This window comes from Phalacrocorax aristotelis, chromosome 3, assembly GCF_949628215.1.
Source record: "Phalacrocorax aristotelis chromosome 3, bGulAri2.1, whole genome shotgun sequence".
NCBI classification, from domain to species: Eukaryota; Metazoa; Chordata; class Aves; order Suliformes; family Phalacrocoracidae; genus Phalacrocorax; species Phalacrocorax aristotelis.
In genome coordinates this window covers 30490803-30511203 of record NC_134278.1, presented here as the reverse complement: position 1 = coordinate 30511203, position 20401 = coordinate 30490803, and the positions used below count along the sequence as shown (strand labels likewise).

At 35.9% G+C, this 20401-nt stretch overlaps 1 protein-coding gene across 1 annotated transcript in view; it reads left to right on the top strand.

The window, feature by feature from the left end:
• EYS (eyes shut homolog) overlaps nucleotides 1-20401 on the top strand; it is a 944860-nt gene that overhangs the window by 136775 nt on the left and 787684 nt on the right. The window contains exon 11 of the mRNA XM_075087034.1: nucleotides 1961-2065. Within this exon, the coding sequence (XP_074943135.1) occupies nucleotides 1961-2065 (105 nt within the window). The remainder of the gene's footprint in view (nucleotides 1-1960; nucleotides 2066-20401) is intronic.

Below are 20401 nucleotides of genomic sequence, written 5' to 3'. Positions count from 1 at the left end.
ATTAGATACTGACATTTAGGGAACTGAATTTCACCCTAAATGCTCAGTTTTAAAACACAGATCTGTAGTCAGAAGCCTGCATGTAGTTGACTCTTTTCCTGCTGAATGCCACACCCAATTTCCTAGCCCAAAAAGAAAAGCAAATCAAAGATGGATAAGAACAGTTTATAAGGAATTGTAATTAAACCTGTTACAGACATGTCTTAAAATTATGGTAGTATCCATTTCAGTAAGATACCTTTTCTGCCTTAGATTCAAGAGGAAAACAGCCATCATCACATAAAGGCAGTAAGAAGTTCAGAAATATTGGGTATCACGGGTAAATGAGGATGATCTCATTCCATTATTTCCCTTAGAATTGGATTTGCTTTATTTTAACCTTTCATCTATTAGGAGAACACAACAACTCAAGGGACATGAACAATTTTCAAGGAGTTCTTTTTCGTACGTGCTGCAGCTTGCCCATGGCTTGTGGCCAGATGATTTACTTCTAGAGTAAACTCTGTGCTATTCTCCATTTGTCTATGCAGAAGAAAACAGATGCCAATGCATTTTCATTTATCTTCCTCAAAAGAGATGTACCATAATCAGGGACTTAACTGTGGAAATGGATCTGAACTAGGAAACATAAGGAAAGCATATCAGAATTAGATCAGAAAGTTTGCACATAGTGCTGTTACCTTATCTTCAAAGAAAAATTAAAACATTAAAAGAACTTAGAAAAGGATTTATATTTTGGCCAGTCTTGGCAGTCCAAATTCCTTACTGGTGCCACATCACACTCTAAGCAGCATTCAGCAGCTGCTGCTAGCAGATAGCTTTTTAGTTTACTGAGTTGAACTCTCACTGGTCTCTGCTTGTGTCTCCCCCTTTTCATGCAGATATCTTAAAGTCTCCTGGAAAATGCAAAGCACGTTTAGAGGCAGGAATAAACCCTAATAAGAGCCACTCTGTCATAAGTTTATGTGTGGAAGAGAACCTTGGTGTTACTATGGGCTTCTCCAATGAAGGACTTCTATATCTAGTAGAATCACAAAATACAGGTTTTGAAAGCTGGCTGTCATGGTTTATATGATTGTGTGAGAGGGCATGTATGAGTGCTGCACGTAAGAGACCAAGTATTTTTTGTAGTGCAAAGAATTCAGAGGAATTTTAGCATTCATTTTGGCTTTATTTTCTTCTGTGAGGTTCAGAGGAATCCCAGCATGCTTTGTACACCGCTGACCTGTGATATGTACTGAACATATGATTTGCCTCGGTGTTCCTGTGGCTGTAAATAGCTTTTCCTGTTGCAGATCAAAGCAACCCCTACTGTAGATTACAAATCTGCATTTCACTATACTTACTACCTTTATTCTTAATTATTTAATTCCCTCTCATCTGTATTTTGCCTCATTAAATATTCTTCAGTGATTCGATTGTTGTCCTCCTTTGTATTACATGGAGAAAGAGAAATATCCAGTATCATAGTACCAACAACTTTCTGTAGAACCTAGGCTGAGCTCTACTCTTACACATAACTGTCTGTACATTAGTGTTGGCCTGATTTTCATATGCAATGCTACTTTGTCATTCTTCTTCAAAGGAGAAAATGATTGAAATGAAAAAAAAAAATGATTGACACAACTGTACAAAAATTGCCTGAATATAGTAATTTTCTATAATGGAAAAAAGCTCCAGGATTATGCATACCCTCAGTAGGAAAGCTTTCTATTTTCCTGATTGTCATGCTTCCAACATTGCCTGTCAAAATGAACTGTCTTGTAACCAACGAAGCAGAAAAATTCATGACATACAGGATGTCTATCAATATCTCTGCGTACTCAGTAAGTGCACCTTGGCTGGTGGGGTCAGCATTTAGACTGTGCAATCCCATAGCCCTTTCTCATTACAAATATGTCTTTATGATTTGAACATGCTAGCACATTTGTCTTTATTTTTTTTTAATCTAAAATTTCAGGAGAAACATGTTCTGTTCGCATGAATGAGTGTCTAGACAGACCCTGTTGGAATGGAGGAACCTGTGAAGAGGACATAAATGGCTTCAAATGCAATTGCCCCTTTGGTAAGCTTTATAGTTTTTGTACAATTTCTACTTTGGCATAGCGTGTGAGTTCTGCATTTGTTACTCGGCTGCTATAAAGTCTTGTATGGTGAAAATATTTTGTTTTCATTTTGAAAGGTACAGAGCTAGTTATTTAGATTAACAAAAAGGAAAATTTTCTCAATGAGTGTCCATGACAATTTATGACTAGCTTTTATAAATAATAGACTACTTAGAATAAAAAGTACTTGTAGTATTGGAACATACTGGTAAAAAAATATGAGCAAACTGGAGATTTCCAATTATTTAGTGCCTATTTGTATAGACATCTTATAGCAGTACATTCCTTCAAAAAAGTGTAGGTTTTGGGCAGCAAAAGAGGTTGAAATTGAGCAAACATCCAAATACCAGTCTTTGGATCCTGTTCTGCTAGCCACATTACTCACACCTAAAAGACTGCTCTAAAGTATATATGACCTCAATCTGTTTGCCTGAGCATGTGCACTTTGTACCATCTGAAGTGCCCTTAAGTGTCCAAGATATTGTATGATGCTGGAAGATATGGTACAGGATATAAGGTACATCCAAGATGGATCAGGCCAAGTGACAACAGGACTAAGGACACAGTGTAAAGAGACCCAGCAAAATAAACTGAGAAAAAAATATAGTATTGAAGATTTTACTTTGCTTATTATATATATACTGTATAATTTGAGATTTTGCATGTTACTCTATGTTGACTAAGAAAACAAAAAAGGGTGGGTTAGAAATTAGTTACCTTATAAATCCTTTGACCAGGATCAACAGGCTTTTTCCATTTTTTTATAATCATTTTGAGGAAAGGAGGCTGGGCTAGAGATTTAGCCACCGGTAAGTTCATTCATACATATGGATAAGAAATTACTGATAAATTCTAAAAAGGTTTTTGTTTTTGACAAATGCATTTATCAGCTTATTGTTACTATGGACAATAAGGTGAGAAAAACTAATTTTATACAGTTGTGGTCTAAGAAGGCTATAGTACTGGGGTGTTTAGAAGAGAAACTGATAGTCATCAGTAAAACCTGGAAATGTCAGAGTACTGAAACACAAGTCTCCTACCATCCCTTTCAAGCAAAGGAACTGATTTTAAGAGGAATTCAATGTACTTAATAACAAGAGATCATTAAATGCTTTGAGGGTGGTATCCTGCTGAGCTGGGAACTGAAGACAATACTGAGTTATGTCTTCAAAGGTAAGATGATGCTTTCATGTTTGTTGTTTCATCGAGACTAATGTAGGCATGTGTTCAAGTTGTTTTACTGAATGAGGGCTGTAGCTAAACATTAATACTACATTATCTCCTTTGTTCTTCTGAGATGGAGACTATCACATTCAATGCACTGCTTTGCTATCCCATTGGTGTTTGCTAACACTCTTATATTTTAGACAGAAGCATCCTGAGCCTCCTTCCACAGATCTGAAAGGCAATCACTTTCACACAGCAGAATGTGTGTCAGTGACAGGAAAGAAAATTGTTATGATGTTGTAATAGTAGGTCATTTGTGCCTCTTTCTTTAAAGAAAAGTCAGTCATTCTATATAGAGGCCTTATCCAAATAATTTTCATTATCATTCTTGGTGTGTGTGTGCATGTATGGTTTGAGTGTCTGTAACTCCTTATTCCGTTGTGTTGTGCCTCTGAGGTTAATCCAGATATTCCATCTGGAACAATGAGATTTATGTAATGGGCACCTATACACTAGAAACTATGGATTTCGTTCTATTGACTCTACCAAAATGCTGTGCATAGCAGTGATTCTGCATCATCAGTCAAAGGATCAAGTAACTCACAGTGAACCAGAAGTTATCTGTAGAAATGATCAGTTATTTTTGAAAAGAGTTAAGACTTTCAGTATTACTACTTGCAGCTACGTTATTAATATAAAGGCAAGCTGAATTTGAGAGAGGGGAAATTGTGTAGTGATGTGCACACCTAACAATGAGCTGAAAAGAGGAGAATTATAACCTAAATGTGATAAAGAATCCCTTTGTGCCCTTGGGTAAATTAATTAATTCCCAGTTCATATTCTCTAAGTGAAGGTGTAGATAAACAAATGTAATCATCTCACAAAGATATTGCAGTGATTAAATAGATAATGTCTGTAAATTGCCTGAAAACGAAAGTTGCTACTTTACTGGATATTTTTACTGCTAGCCTGGTTCTAAAAAGAGTATCACTTCAAAAGACAAGACAGCTAACTTAAACTAATCCTTAATTGAAAAATTACAGTTTATGCCTCCATACTGTCATTGACAAGCAGTGTCATATTGGATTTCTGGGGGGAAAAAAATCAAACATAAAAAAACCATTTTATTTATCACAGGATCTGTAGTTGCTGGCTTTTAGCAAGTAAGTAACAATAAATAAATAAATAATAAAACATTCAATAAAACACAGGTGTTCAATAACAAAAATTATCAAGTTCTTGTAAATGAAAATACTTGTATCTGCAACTGTCTGTCTGACTAGACTACCAATGACTTGGTTTTCAGTGCCTGTTTTTCTTTGGAGTATATTTTATTTATTAGGTAGGTGGCTGTTATCTTTCCGCTTTTCTCCTTTGCCTGTTGTTGTCTGAAACAGTCTCCAACTGCATCTTATTTTTAGGTCCATGGTGACGTTTTTCCAAATTAGACTGTTCAATATTATCAAATATGCTACAAATAATGAACATAAAGAGCTTTCCTCCATATGCAGTTCTATTTCTGTTTTTATTTAAATTATTATTTTACGAGGAATAGTAACTCTATTTTACTAGATACAGCTTAAGATACCTTTGCTGGGCAAGAAATATGGCAGTCACACCTCTGCACTGTCAAAAGTGAGCAGCACTATTTTTTAACTTCAACTAAAAATTTTAAAGATGATCATAGGAGTTATAAACATTAAAATTTAATGAGTTTTTTCTTCAAATTATGCCATAACAGTAATGCCATTTATCTGTGGATATGAGAGCATAAGTTATCTAGATGTATAGTTTAGATGGAAAAGGATGAATTTCCATTTTTCCCTTCAGAAACTCTCAAGGCTAAGCTAAGATAAATCTGGAAGGACTCCTGAAGAGTTTTGTATTAGCAGTGGGTGAAGAGAGCTTAACAAGTGATCTTGGCATGGCTTAGTAATGAAGAGATGCTGCATAAATAGTAAACTTTTATGTTTTGAAAGGAGTGTTTCATATCTTCTTTTCTCTAATACAGTTTCTTTATGCAAAGTGGAGATAATAGTAGGAATTTTTGTTATTAAGATTTTATTTTTTTTTTCCCCAAAATCTTATGTGTTTATACATGATATATAGTGTTGCATCTGGAAATGCATAACTGCCCCAATGAGAATGTGAACATGACCAACGAAAGGCTGGGTTCTTCACTGTACTGGGCGTAGACATTTTGTTGGATCTGAAGAAAGTAAGCTAATTAGCCTGGTTAAAAAGCAAAGTTAATTAACCCGACAAGAAAGCTATGTTAATAATACTGAAGTAAGCTCTTTCAGATATTGTGTCTTAATGAAGTACTACATTTGAAGAAGCACAGCACTACTAACACTTGTCATTGGCTGGAGTTAAGAGAATTCCATTGTCAGAGAACATTTATATACTAATCAAACGGCTTTTGATTGAGACTTGTGGTCTTCCATTTTTATTTTATTTAAAGAAGAGTTTGAAGTGGAAATGCATGTAAAATGAACAATGGGACCTCTGATTTACCAGGACAATCATCCAACAGACCAAGATCCAGTCTGCCATGTTTATGTCTGTATGAATTTTCCAAGACAGTCTCTAATTTTAGAAATTGTCATAAATGCAAATGTGAAGACCTCAGTATTTTCTCCACTGGAAATTCCAAAGCTGTTGGGTTTTTCAATCACCAACAGTCACTGTGTTAATAGAAACCAAGGCACACTAACATTACACACTTCTGTAATTAGTATATAGAAAATACTGAATACATACTGTTGGATGCAGCTAAAACGAGAACTTCCTCACAATACTTCAGTTCTTCAGTGTATTAAATATTTTAAACTATGTTTTATACTATGTTTTATAGTATGTTTATACTATGTTTCAAAAGGTATTTGAATTCAGCACGGTCCCTGCACTTTTCTGTAGGAGCGCAATTTTTTTTTTATTTTGAAAAAAAAAAAATTATTTTAAAATAGATGCATTAAAGTTTTTACTAAGCATGTGAAATATATTCCCTATTTTTTGAATGATTTATGATACCACTATCTCATTTTTAATTACTCTAAAATATCAGTGAAAGAATTATTTACATCAGTCATAAAGATAAGAGAACTTGGTGTCATGGAATATTTCATGCATTTTCTTAATTTCTTTCACTACTAAATAAAGCATAAATCAATAGGAAACTTCAATAGGACCAATACAAAATAAAATATAATTACTGGAATGTTTGTACTATATATGATCATTAAAACAACAGTGAATAATGTCAGAATAAGTTTTATATATCTAAAACAAAACAATGATTTTTTTAAAAAATAGCCTTAAATTGGGAAGATATCACAAAAAATTCAATATAGCTGTGGGAAATAATTTATCACATAAAAATATTTAAGTAAATAAGACTGATAGGTTTAAAGCATTACAGTAATGAATAACTTAAACTGTTAAAATATGCTTATTTTTAGAGATCCAGTTCTGCCCTTTTTATGGTGAAAATTTCCTAATACTGAAATTTTACATTTCCACTATTTTTACTGAATTCTTACACTACTGATTCATATTTCCTATCTCATATGCACTGAAGACATTCTTTCCAAAATACGACTAGGCGTGTCTTCCCTACATAAATGCCAGAAACTAGATTACTTCTGAAAGCTTTGCTACTGTTAGCTGAACCTCAGTATTAATCCTTCTGATGGCTCAAGAGATTAGCCTAGCTTGGATTCATTGATGCACTAGAAAGTTCTACAGTCACAACAGTAACATAAATACTGAAGTACTATTTTGATTCATTGGCAGTTCATATAACATGTCTTTTGTCAAATCATGTTTTAACCCTCATACAAAACTACAAAATTATACTTATCTCCAATCCTCTCAAAAAAAAAATCTTTGAAGAAATTCACAGAGTTTTTCAAAAGATAAATACTTATACAGAAGGACATGTGTTCTCTTCAGCCATAGAAATTCAACCACATTCTTTTAATGTAAGAAATAATAATTCAGTGAGTGCAAAGTAGCAGAAAAATTTGCACATCAATCTTTGTATTTGTTCTGTCTCAACTGAAATCAGGTGAACTTGTAAGTCTCTGCATGTGAACATAAACTAGTAAAGTATGATGTACACCCTTAGTGATACGTTTTAGCTGTTTATGGTGTCAAAACAAGTATTAGTAATTTGAAATTTTTGTAAGGAAGGTATAGTGTTGTATTATATGAAATCGAGTCATTGTTTTCCACTGAGCATCCTATAAAGAAGTTCTAAATATTCTTAGAAGAAGAATCTTGGGGGGATATAAGGACAATTTTTAAAGTGAAGAAAAGGCATTTCATAAAACTGTATTCTTTTTTGACTATGTCTGTATTTATCTATCTTCAGAGTGCCTTTAGGGCTGTAATAAACAAAAATTAAAAAATAAAAAAAAAAGTCATGGTGTAGGCATTCCTAGTCCATGACCTTCAATAATCTGTAATAAATATTTACATACTTTTAAATTAGCATGTAGATGGAATAAATACACAATAACCACAGACTGCTGAAAAATTTAAATGTAACAGATAAGAATTCAATACTGAGTAACACAGAAGTGCATAAAAACTCGAAAAGAACTCTTACTTCTAGAAAACTTTAAATTTGGGAAGACTATGCTGGATTCCTTTTTCAATCATGTATCCAGTGTCAAAAATGCTGCTGACTCAGTAGGGTTAAACATGACAGCAAACTTTTTTTATTGCAGAAAGAAAACCCACATTTTAGAAACTAAGAGACCATAGGTAAGGATCCCTTCATCTATAAAAGCTGAAAGGAAGGATGGCCTGAGGGTTAAAGACATTAACTTTGATTTAGGAAGCCTGCTGCAAGTTCTACATTGCTCCGGAGTGAATTTTTACACAATGTATTTATTACCACAAGTCGGTCAAAGAATTGGTTCTGCTAATATGAATGGCAGAACGATGCCAATGATAGAAAGTTTTCACCTGAGGTTTCTGATCACTGGCTTCTGCTCATCCAAATCTGAATTCTAATTCTAACCTTCACCTGGATCCTTGGTGCCAGTTTAAGTGTGACTTCTCTCTCTAGACAGCTACCCAGATCTACCCTGAATGCTTCTGTATCCTACAGTCGGTTAAAACAACCAAAACCCAATCTTCTTTCATTTAAGTTTTCAAACTTACATATACAGTTCCTCCATCCTTGAGAAGCAGGATTGCTCCTCCTTCCTAAGAAATCATAAGAACTATATGTATTTAGCAAATCTAAAATATACACATTCAACTTACATGTCCTAATTTTATAGAAATACATCTTATGCTTTACTAGTTACTGTCAGGTAGTTCATTGTCTTAACCTGTTGTCAGCTTTAACACTAAAATTATTATTTTCATGTGACAAATCTCCTTTCAGCAGCTTTAAAAATAATTCATTAAAATTCTCCATGGTACAGCTGAGATATTCCTAGAAATTATTCCAGTACTCTAACCTGCTGTCAATAAGATATTGTCACTAAATAGAATGAAATGAGGTCATTTAATCATACAGATCATTAATTCACATAAATATGTCTCAGCATTGCTTGGAAACCTGGCAGAATTAGAGTATTAATTTTTAAAAATACATAACTAGAGAAAACTCTTGCCTTTTAAGCATTTGTGTTTTCTTGCTATCAGTTTGTTGCGGGAGTGGGGGTTGCCTTTTTTTTTATTTCCCTGTACTATAGTTTAATTTTGTATCACCACATAAGAAACCCATCCATCAAAAGGTGTATGTTACTTTAAGTAATGGACTTCTATAGGACTCTTGTTACAGAGTACAAATTTTTTTTCATCTCAAGACAAGAAATAGGACAATGAGAAACATAAAATGGATAAAATGGAATTGGACAATGTCTTTAAATATTGGATGACATCATTATGTAGTTCCTTTTCTCTCTGTGTACACGACATGCATGGCTTTCAGGTGAACACTGTAACCATCTTTTGAAAGTGTTTAACAGGAAAAGTTTTTTAAAATAATATAGGTTGGGTGACTGGTTACTGCTAGTATGGCCTTTGGTATATTCTGATGTTCTTATACAGGATATTTTACAAGCGTGATATTTGAACTCTAGCATTTTAGATTATAGTATTTCCATTTAGCTGATGAACAGTATTGGTTGATCATGGCATATGATTATCAGCAGTTAATTTCTTCAAGGAGATTTTTCTTACAATGTTAAGACTGCATTCTTTTATAGGGCTTTCTTTTCAGGGGCATAGAATATACAATCTGAACACCATCTGTCTATCTATATACCTTTATGTATGCATACCTTTCTAAAAGGTATCTATTTCTATATCTATACCTTTCTAAAAGAGTAGCTTCTGGAAAAGTGATTTCTGCCTCCCACTCAATATATGGACCATGGTGGACAGATTGGAAGACATTGGCATTGTCTGAACGGCACCTCCAGGCACATAAGCTTTTTATGCACAGGCAAATTTCCAGTCTTCATGGAGGAAGGGTCATGACTTTGGAACTTATCATTAGACACACACTGAAAGAGCTAAAACAAAAAATTGAGCCACACCAAATTCACTAGTCGTGTTTCAGATATCTAGGACAGAGAGGTTTGGAGGATTTGGTTTTACAAAGTGTATTGGGTGTCTGTAGCAAGGCACTGGGGGGCTGCAGTGCGGCCTCTGTGAGGAGCGGCCGGGGCTGCCCCGTGCCGGGCACGGCCGGTTCCAGCCGGCTCCAACCCACCCACCCCAGGGCACGGCCAAGCCCCGCAGCCACGGTGGTGGAACCCCAGGGGAAATATATATAAGAAAAGGTAAAATGCTGCACAGAAGTTTGTGAGAGAGCAGTGCAGAAGATATATGTGAGAAACAGTGGTGCAGACACCAAGGTCATAGGATAAGGAGGGGGAAGAGGTGTTCCAGGTGCCACAGGAGAGATTCCCTTGCAACCCCATGGAAAAGACCATGGTGAGCCAGGTTGTCCCACTGCAGCCCATGGAGGAGCATGGTGGAGCAGATACCCACACTGCAGCCTATGGAGGACCCCACATCAGAGCAGTGGATGTGCCCTGAAGGAAGCTGCAGCCTATGGGCAGCCCATGCTGGAGCAGGCTGCTGACACAATCTGGGTCATGTGGAGAGGAAGCCCATAGAGGACCAGTTCTTTCCTGAAGGACTGCAGCCTGGGGGAAAGAGCCACACCAGAGCAGGGGAAGTGTGAGAGGGAAGAAGCAGCAGAGAGGAGCTGTTATGGACTGACTGCACTCCCCCATTCCCCATTCCCCTGTGCTGTTTGGTGGGAGGAGGTAGACAAGTCAGGAATAAAAGAGTGAGGCTGAGACTGGGAAAAAGAGGGGTGGGGGGTTAGATGGAAGGTGGTTTAGTTTTTGTCTTTGTTTCTCACCGTCCTACTCTATTTTCAATTGGCAATAAATTAAATTCATTTTCTCCAAGCTGAGCCTGTTTTTTACATGACATTCACTGGTAAGTGATCTCCCTGTCTTTACCTCATCCCACGAGATCTTTCATCTTATTTTCTCCCCACATCATGATGAGGAGAGGGAGTGAAAAAGGAGATGGGTGCAGGTCTGGCAACCATTCAATGTGAACCCACCACACACCCACAAGCACCAGTCTTGGGGATCAGCAGATTTAATAAAAAGAAAAGTAAAAATAGGAACCTTCCATATTTTAACCTCCTCAATTACGTCTTGCACCTAAGGGCAAATTTTGTAACAAGACTGTTCTAAAATATTTAAATCCAGGTTAGCTGGTGATACAATTAACATAAGGAATTCTGTTTAAGAATCAGGAAATATGGTGAAAGAACCGTAACATTAAGCCCTATAAACAGGGTGGAAAGGTCCTAAACAAACCTTCTGCTCAGTACTTTGACAGAGGCAAGCACTGCTCCTATGGCAGATATGCCTAGAAGATGGAACTGGAAAAGCAAGGAATTCTGAGAAGTCTGAAATCTGTGTTCCAACACAGCAAGCAGTCTTGCATTGTTAAATAATACCTACTGGAAAGATGTGTTCCATCAATTCTATAGGAAGAAACTCCTGCCTCTTTCATAGGAGCACAGAAAACCTCCAGCCAGAACTAAAAGTACTAAGGAAAACATGATAGGCATTAGCAGTATGTCTCTTTTCACTGTCTCCATGTGATCTTTTTCATCAGAAACATAAGGACTGATTAGTGCTGATTAATTTGCATTCCAAATTCAGTGTAATAAAAGTACAACATAATTCTATCTTCATTGGCAGAAGGAATGGCAGAGGAAATTTTGGTGATGATATATATGCAGCTAGTATATGATATTCGATTTAACATGTCATATTGGAGCTAATATGGTGTTGGCTCAATACAGAGTGAATGTAACTCTTCACTTGGTCTGTCAAGTAAACTGAAGGGCAGTTAACCGACAAGGAAGACCTAAAGGACAGTATTTGAACCTATGTTGTGCTCCAAGATTTGTTAAGACTAATATGTCCGCCAAACATTTTAGCTATCAGTGAATCAGCATTTTTAGCAGGAAAAAAATGTCAGTGGAGAGTGTTAGATCTGCTTTTGTTGTTTTGTTTGTGCTTTTGCTTTCAAAACCCAGGGATTCATTGCCTGTATATTTTACTGCCTTGTAGTTTCATTGTACATTCTCCTTCTTTTATGTGGCTCAGTCTTCAGATTGTTTTTATTTGCCCCTCATGTTTTCTGTCATTTTGACAACTTATACTGCTCATTGAAACACTATTAATTATTTTTTGCTTTCGAGTTTGTTTTATATTCATAGCTTCAGGTTGTTTTATGAATATGTGCCACTTGTTGCCCTTTCCAGTCTTCTCCCAATGGTATCTAATATGTCTTTTGTTTCATGATAATATTTAGAAACTCTTATTTGTGGCAGGTATGCTCATACAGACTAATTACACTTCTGTTTCTTGCAGGAAGACTAGTTAGCAAGCATTTTTTTACTCTGTCACCCGGGTTTTTGTGTTCCATTTATGATTAGCCTGGTATTTATTTTATTTACTTGTTTTAATTTTAAAACTTTAATTTTTTTTACTTTTTTAGATAAGCTCTATTAGTTGATCTTTTCAGTTCACATGTTACATTCACATAGGATAAATAATTTAAGCTTTTCAACTTTTGGGGGACTGTTTATGCATGTTTTCTTCTTCCTTTTTTTCAATCTTGGTAAAACATTGTCTAGAATGCCATGATAGCCTTTTATGGAGAGAGTGACTAACTCTTTTACTCACCTTTCTCTTTTAATATTTCAGCTTGATTAGTGTAGGAGTGAAATGGAACTTTTCATTTTTGTATGTTTCAGTAGAGATTAAGATGCCATCAGTCATTGCCTTGCATCTGAAGAGTTCTTAACATTGCTTTTTATTTTGAAAAAAATAAAATAATGAATGGCTTGAGGAAGATTAATTTATTAAAATAACGTAAAGACTAAGCAGCAGCTAAATAAAATTGTAGCGACCAAAAGATTTCTAACCCAGCTGTTTCCATGACAACCTCCCTTTTCAGAGTTTCCAAAACCATTTCTGCATTACTCCCGTGCTACTCATCACTTTCATTGTATGATATTTCAATGGATAGATATTTCTATTTTATCCATATAAAAAGGTCAGGTGAAATACATGATAAAAGGTATCTCTTTATTTGTATTATAATAGTGTCTGTGATGCCTAATTTAAATTAGGGACAACTATACAATGAGCTTTATGCATGTGTTTTCATTTTATAGTAGCATAGGCATTAATCTGATCCTGAAAGTTCTACAGGTTTTGATCATTTGTTTGTTTGTTTTTAAGTGCAGTCATCATTGCTGTGAACAAAATAGGAAATAGTTGGATATATTAAGTATTGCTTTCCCTATTTCATAGTTGTAGAGACAACATGAATACAGGTGGGATGAGCATTTTGCTAGAGGTACCAGTCTCTTGCACCAGAGCCTAAACTGAGAGAGCTTAGATTTAGAAAAATAAATTTTAGACAGCTGAAGGTAGATGAGATGAGATGAATCCCAGCTGAAGTGATTTTCTCTGTCACTACAGGCACTGCAGTAAAAGTGGACAGAGGTCTCTTTAGCCTTATTCTGATGCCTTTCTTCCATCCTTACAACTGAGTTTTGGGGATGGGGTTTTTTTGATTCACACAGTTTTCTTCTCTGTTATTCTCATTATACCTTTAAGGTTCCAATAAGTGTTCATCTACTTTAATAAAGCACAATTTTTTGCTTTAATCCACTGACTGGATCTGAAAAGGACAAGTGGAAAATGTGTATGTATTAAAACTAAATGTGAATCATTAAAGAAATAACATGAAGGAAGTTATGTGCAGCAGGACGATAAGGGCAGAATTGCAGTCCCCATACGACAGTGAAAATAAGCTGTAATAAGGCACCATTAAAAAGTTCAATAAAATGAAACCTCACAAAATCTACCACACAATTTTATAAAGTTCAACATAATTGGCAGTCCTTTTTAAAGAATAACTCAGGACTGAAATAGTGAAGCTACTTCCTGAATTGTTGAAGTACACTGACAACGTTTGAGGCAAACTGCACACTATCTGCATATGTTATGCTTCCCACAATTGAAAATAAAAATGTCAACTAATTAATAACATGGTTTTGCTGCAGCCAAATTACAGTCTAGGCTGCCCACATTATTCATCAGTTGTTGTATCCAGCCTTAATAGGCAGCCCTCAAGGTCAGGTACTCAGGCCAAACACAACCACAAAGGCCTTAGACTAGATTCACACAGTTCACTTAAATGACAATAAAACAATGCTGATATAATTAGGAATAAAACAAAAGCCATCAGTTACCAGTTTGGCATAGGTGTTTCCTAAGAGAATGCACAAGTCACTGGGGTTTACTAAGCATTATGTACCCAAACTAGGGGCAGCTCTACCCATGCTACTAGTTATGCTCAATTTTAATGGTTATCTACATCATTATATTGGTATCCCTTTACAAGGTTAATTGATTTTTCCACAAAAGATTTCAGGTATCTTTAACTTGAGAACTAGTTATGTCAGCTACCCTTCATTATGTATTTTCTTATATAGCCTGTACATGTTAGACAACCTGTTCATCTATGCACCATCTACCTGGGCATACTTCTTCTTGGTTGCAGACTGACTTTTTTAAACACATAGTACCTTACTGATAATTTTCCTAAATGAGGTTCAATATAGCCTTAAAACATTCTTGGTCACACATATAGTTTTAGTTTGAGGTTTGTGGATTTCTTATGATCCCTAGAAATTCAAGTTAGTTACATATCAATAATAAAAACATATCTATATGAACACAAACTGATTTGTAAAATATAGTACCTGTCTAACTACCTGTTATTAATATCTATTTATGACTGTTAATATAGGTAATCAAACATGCTTATGGAAATTTATTTGACTTCACAAAACAAAAGCATAGGTTGATGAAAAAGATCTATATGTGCTTTCTCAGGGAAATATTTAAAACGAAAGGACACTGACTTTTATCTTTTCTATAGGTGATGAATTTTTCTTATTGGAAGCAACTTTATGAGATGTTTCTTTCACTAAATTCTACATAAACTTGTTTACTTACCCTGCCCATAGTATTCTTCTATCCTCCTTAGTATTTTTTTAATTGAATGAAAAAAATATTTTATTTGCTTGAGCCTGGATGATAAACCATGCTGTGCTTCATGGGAGTATGTCATCACTCCGCAACATTTCTATACCTTCTTTTATTACAATGGTTTTACTCCTGTACAACAATGCAACCCTGCCACATTTTTTTGCTTCTTAACTGTCTGTGACTTGAAATTGGTACAGGACTGAGAAAAGATACTTCATATCTTCACAGACCAACTTTGAATGGCAAATTTATCGCTGCTGGACTGTGTCACACAACATAAAATTAATCCATTGGGGTTAGCAATGCAGAATATCTGTTTGGACTTCTAGCACGTCATCGTAGAATCATAGAATCATAGAATGGTTTGGGTTGGAAGGGACATTTAGAAATCGTCTAGTCCAAACCCCCTGCAATGAGCAGGGGCATCTTCAACTACACCAGGTTGCTCAGAGCCCCATCCAACCTGACCTTGAACGTTTCTAGGAATGGCATAGCTAGGCATGGTTATTCCCTCCAGCCTATTCTGGATAAACTGTGGTTAGATAGGAAATTTGCTATCTGGTTATTCTTTCTACTCACCAGGCAGGAGTCCAGTGCATAACCCATCTGCCAGCAGTCCCTGAGAGGACTCAGCAGCTTGCTTCGCTAAGCTTGTAACAGCCTGTGCCGGCTGTGTCAGCTGGAATTCCAGAGAACAAAAAGCATGCTTCTGACAGCTGGATGGAGAGGTTGTACATCAACTGACAAGGAAACAGGGCACAGTACAGAGTGCGTTTAATCCTAAGAGAATTGTTCAGCTTTGCTAAGTGGGATTTAGTTTAAAAGTGCTTTTCTTTGGACTTCTTAGTCCAGTCCAAGTTTGTGTTTTTCAAGCAAGTCCATTTAACTTCCTTTGTATGGAATTAACTTCCCTGTCACCCAAAACAAACCTTTACATTATTAGTTTTCGCTGGGATGGAGGTAATGTTCTTCATAGCACCTCATATGGTGCAGTGTTTTGGATTTGTGACCAAAACAGTGTAGGTAACATACCAGTGTTTTAGCTATTGCTGGGCAGTGCTTGCACAGCATCAGGGCCTTCTCTGTTTCTCACACTGCCCTGCCGGCAAGTAGACTGGGGGTGCACAAGGAGTTGGGAGGGGACACGGCTGGGACAGCTGACCCCAACTGACCAAAGGGATACCCCATACCATATGATGTCATGCTCAGCAACAAAAAGGTGGGGCAAGAAAAAGGAAGGGGAGGACATTCGGAGTGATGGTGTTTTGTCTTCCCAAGTAACTTACACGTGATGGAGCCCTGCTTTCCTGCAGATGGCTGAACCCCTGCCTGCCCATGGGAAGTAGTGAATTAATTCCTTGTTTTGCTTTGCTTGCATGCACAGCTCTTGCTTTACTTATTAAACTCTCTTTATCTCAACCCATGAGTTTTTCTCACTTTTGCCCTTCTGATTCTCTCCCTCATCCCACTGTGGGGGAGTCAGTGAGTGGCTGTGTGGGCCTTAGCTGCCCACTGGGGTTAACAAACCACATTACCATATAATTTCCTCCCTGTTTTCATTCCTTAAATGAGGTTCAGTGATATACTAAAGATTGCTAAAAGCATTAATATATTATCATTGATCAATGTACATTTCAGTTAAGCAGATTTGTTACATATTCTTGTACGCTTTGAGATAAAATTAGCTCAGCTGTTGCCTAGCTCCAATAGCACAACACATAGTTAATCCCACCAGTCATTTCCATTCTTCAGGTATATGTAGGAACTTATCAGTGAATAATTTTCTTTCACCCACCTACACATTTCTAGTTTCCCTTTTTTACTTCAAATAGTTAATTTTTCAACACAAATTATCTTCTCAAGCCCTTATGTCAATAACTTTTGTGGTGCCAAGGTACATGCAATAGAATGGCACATTTGGGTGTGATACATTACAAGCCATACAGAATGACAACTGTCTGCATCCTTCATGACTTGTTACTTTTGCTGAATTGCACTGACCTTTCTTCTGTCATATTACACTGCAAACTCATATCTAATTTGCCACCCATGGTCACCCACTATCTCTACTGAGAGAGAGATCCTGTCTCTTGAGGTTTCTCCTGTTTGCAAGATTTTATACTCATTTCATTCCTGTGGACCATTGCTGTAATACAAGGACTCTTCATAATGAAAGGAGCATTACCTTTATCCAGGTACATAGCCATAGCTTCTGAGGAAGACTAAAGGAAAAGAATGAATTAAATAAGATTATTAAAATTTTGTTTCATTTTCCAGAATAAAAAGCCCATGACAGGACTATACTCTGTCTTCAGAAAGAAAATTAGCCTAGGATGGAAACAAGGTAGAAGTAATACTTTAAAGTACAATTGTTATGTTGGTATTTTGTCACAGAATATCTCAGTTAAAATGTAAGGGTCCTGTTTCAAACCAAAGCTATAGAAAACACAAACCAAAGAAAAACATGGTTAGTGTGATTCATACTGAATATGGATTTTTCTTCTAGTAACAAGTGCTAGTAGATTTTGGGGTGGGTTTTTTTGTGTCTGAAGGACCTAATGATTTTGATTTATTGTGCCTGTTTTGCCAAAGTCTTGCTAGTAAGAACTATGACTCATATTAAATCTGGATTCATGAAGACTGGCAATTTAGTGTAAATGTTATCTTTCCTACCCTTCTTTGTGGAAAGATGGATGGAAAAAGGGAGAGGCTTTTCCAGTGGGCAGTTCAGATCAGAAATTAAATTTCATTGCTCTGACTAATTCTCCAGAGTGTTTTCTAATCATATTAACAATGAACTGAACATTGGGAGATTAGCATCACTAGCTACAGTTAGCTTTTTTGGAAAGTTTTATTCCCCTTATTCTCATTTAACTAAGAAAACTGAACACAACATCTTAAACTTATTTGCATGCTTTTAATGCAGTACTGGAAACTGCAAGAATTTTCTGTCTATAATCTAACATCTATTGAATAGCTCTGAAGTCCTGTGAATAAGAGCTTCTTCCTTCAGGACATGTAGAATTTAAGGCAATAGCTCGATAATCTGATACAAGAGTTTTAACTAAATGAGATTTTAATGTATTTTTCTTTTGTACTTTTTCCTCACAGTTTTAGATTTTGCAAATTATTTGTGAATAATAATTAAAAACCCTATGAATAATAATTGTGGCCTTACTAAGTGTTCACTCTGCCAAAGCAATGTCTTTTAAAAGACTTGGCTTAGGTGCTTCATAATTACCAGACATTGCCATGGGGTCACTGAGCATATACCTCTGCCACAAACATCCCTGTATTTATCTACATTCTTTAGGTGTCTGTGGGGGAAAAATCCTGCCTATTATCTTCAGTGGTTGTTGTACGTATCAAGTTGCACATCTGAATCAGAACAGTTTCAGTTAGTTGACTAACATAAACAGTCTGAAAATGTGTTTCTTTTTAGTATTAAGCATTCCTACTTAAAATTTCACTTACCTTTTCTCTCAGACATGAAACACAATGTATATGAAAACATGATTTAAACACGTTTTTCTGTTCAATAAGCCAAAATTATGTAGGATATTACGCATAAACATATAATTCCAGCTGACAACAATGAAAGTGGGTTACATTAGTTCTCTAGCCTTTATATCAGAAGCAAGATTTTTCCTCTTTTAATTTTCAGTATTGCTCTATTACAACCCTTCTTTTGTGGGCTGGGGAGAGAGTAGGTCATACTAGTTCAGTGGCTGAATACAGAAGACCAAATGGGAGTGTTTGCTGTTACAGTACTTCAAAGAATATGACACATGTATTGGCCAATATTTAACCAATTTCTAAAAAATTTAGCATAGTGGCAAATCTCCCTCCGTTTTTCAATGGCATTCAGTTCAAAACATATTGTTGCTTTTTCCTAGTAAATGAGTTATAATTTATGAGTTACATTTATTACTATGTCTTTGAGATTTAGAAAAAAAGAAACTTAAGGATCGCTTAGGCAAATTGGGCCTTGAGGGATGCTCAAGCCTTTATATGCCTGAATTTTCTTCTCTAAAATCTATGCAAGATTTTGTCCAAATCTTCCTGAACTTAGATCAGATTAAAAATAGCATCTTTCTCACTTTCTCATCGTTTCTCACAAGTTTTATTAATATATCAAATCCAGTGCAAAATTACTTTAACTCAATTAACTTCAATTTAACACTTTTCTTTTGAAATCTCTAGGTACACTAAAAGCCACCTTCTCAGCCAGTGCCAGTTCTTTTATACAGTCCTGGAATACAGTTTAGTAGGGATAGAAATGAAAAAAAAACCACACTGCTAAAAATATCTGCTTTTCCTTGCAGGTTAGTGCTAGCAGTAGCATTCCCCTCAGTAATGTCCAAAGTGTCAATGTGAATGTTTCAAATGAAGTTGCCACAAAAATTATTGCAGCAACACATGACCATAGTCATGTTCACTCATCTACTAGACGTGCATTAGTGATGGCTTCATCTAATGTTTTGGTTGGGTTTTTTTTCTCCTAATGCACATTACCAACAACACCCTTCTAGAATCTACAGTCATGGTACCAAAAAAAACCCAACAACCAAGTATAAATTAATCCACAACCCTTTATCTACCATGAATAAGGGATAATTGGGGTTTTATGGGTAGGGAGGGCCTTTTACTGGCCATTTACAGTCTCTGAACTTCATTTGGAAAGCTTAGTTCTTTACACACAGACATTACTGAAGTCACCCAGGATCTGAAGGTGTCTGACTGAAAGTAAAATTCTATTCTGGTCCCTTTAATGAGACAGTACATTCATAGTTAGTGGTAGGATTTATTTACCTTGGAAAAATATGGAAGTCTAAACTGTCCTTGCTGCAACTGGCACATTGTTTGGGCAAGGTATTATTTACAAAATCTTTAATGCTTGCCCTTGTATATTATATCTTTTAGAATTCCCCATTAGTTGAGGCTTAAGTCTTCAAAATACATAATTTTCTTCTCATTCTTTTGCTTATATTGCACTTTATTTCATTCCAAGAGATTTTCAGTTCCTTCTTCAAAAACATCCTAATCCGTTACCATTGCATACTCAGTTATCTTAGTCTGCCACATGCATTAGTCAGCTGTTAGTAAAAGCAGTTCTTGTATTTTAGAAATTCTTATTTGTGGAAAAAGGCATGCTTAGATTTCATAAGCAATTTCCTTTGGCTCATATATAGCCAAATCAAAAAATAAAGCTCAAACAAAAGACTTGCTCATTCCTTCTTCCCTCCTTTCCACACTGTGTCAAAACTTTTACAATACATTATCTACATTCTTAGCTACTGTAGTCAAAGAATTAAACATGTGGCTTGATGAGGACTGAGGCAGAAGTTTAATCCTTCATGCTATAACTTTCACCAAAAGTTTAGTCATCCAGCTCTTCTGAGCTGGTCCTGCAATTTCTAGCTGTGTGTCAAGCATGAGAAGGAAGACACTTGCCAGCAACAGGTTTGACTGTAATTTTTTGAAATTTAAGAT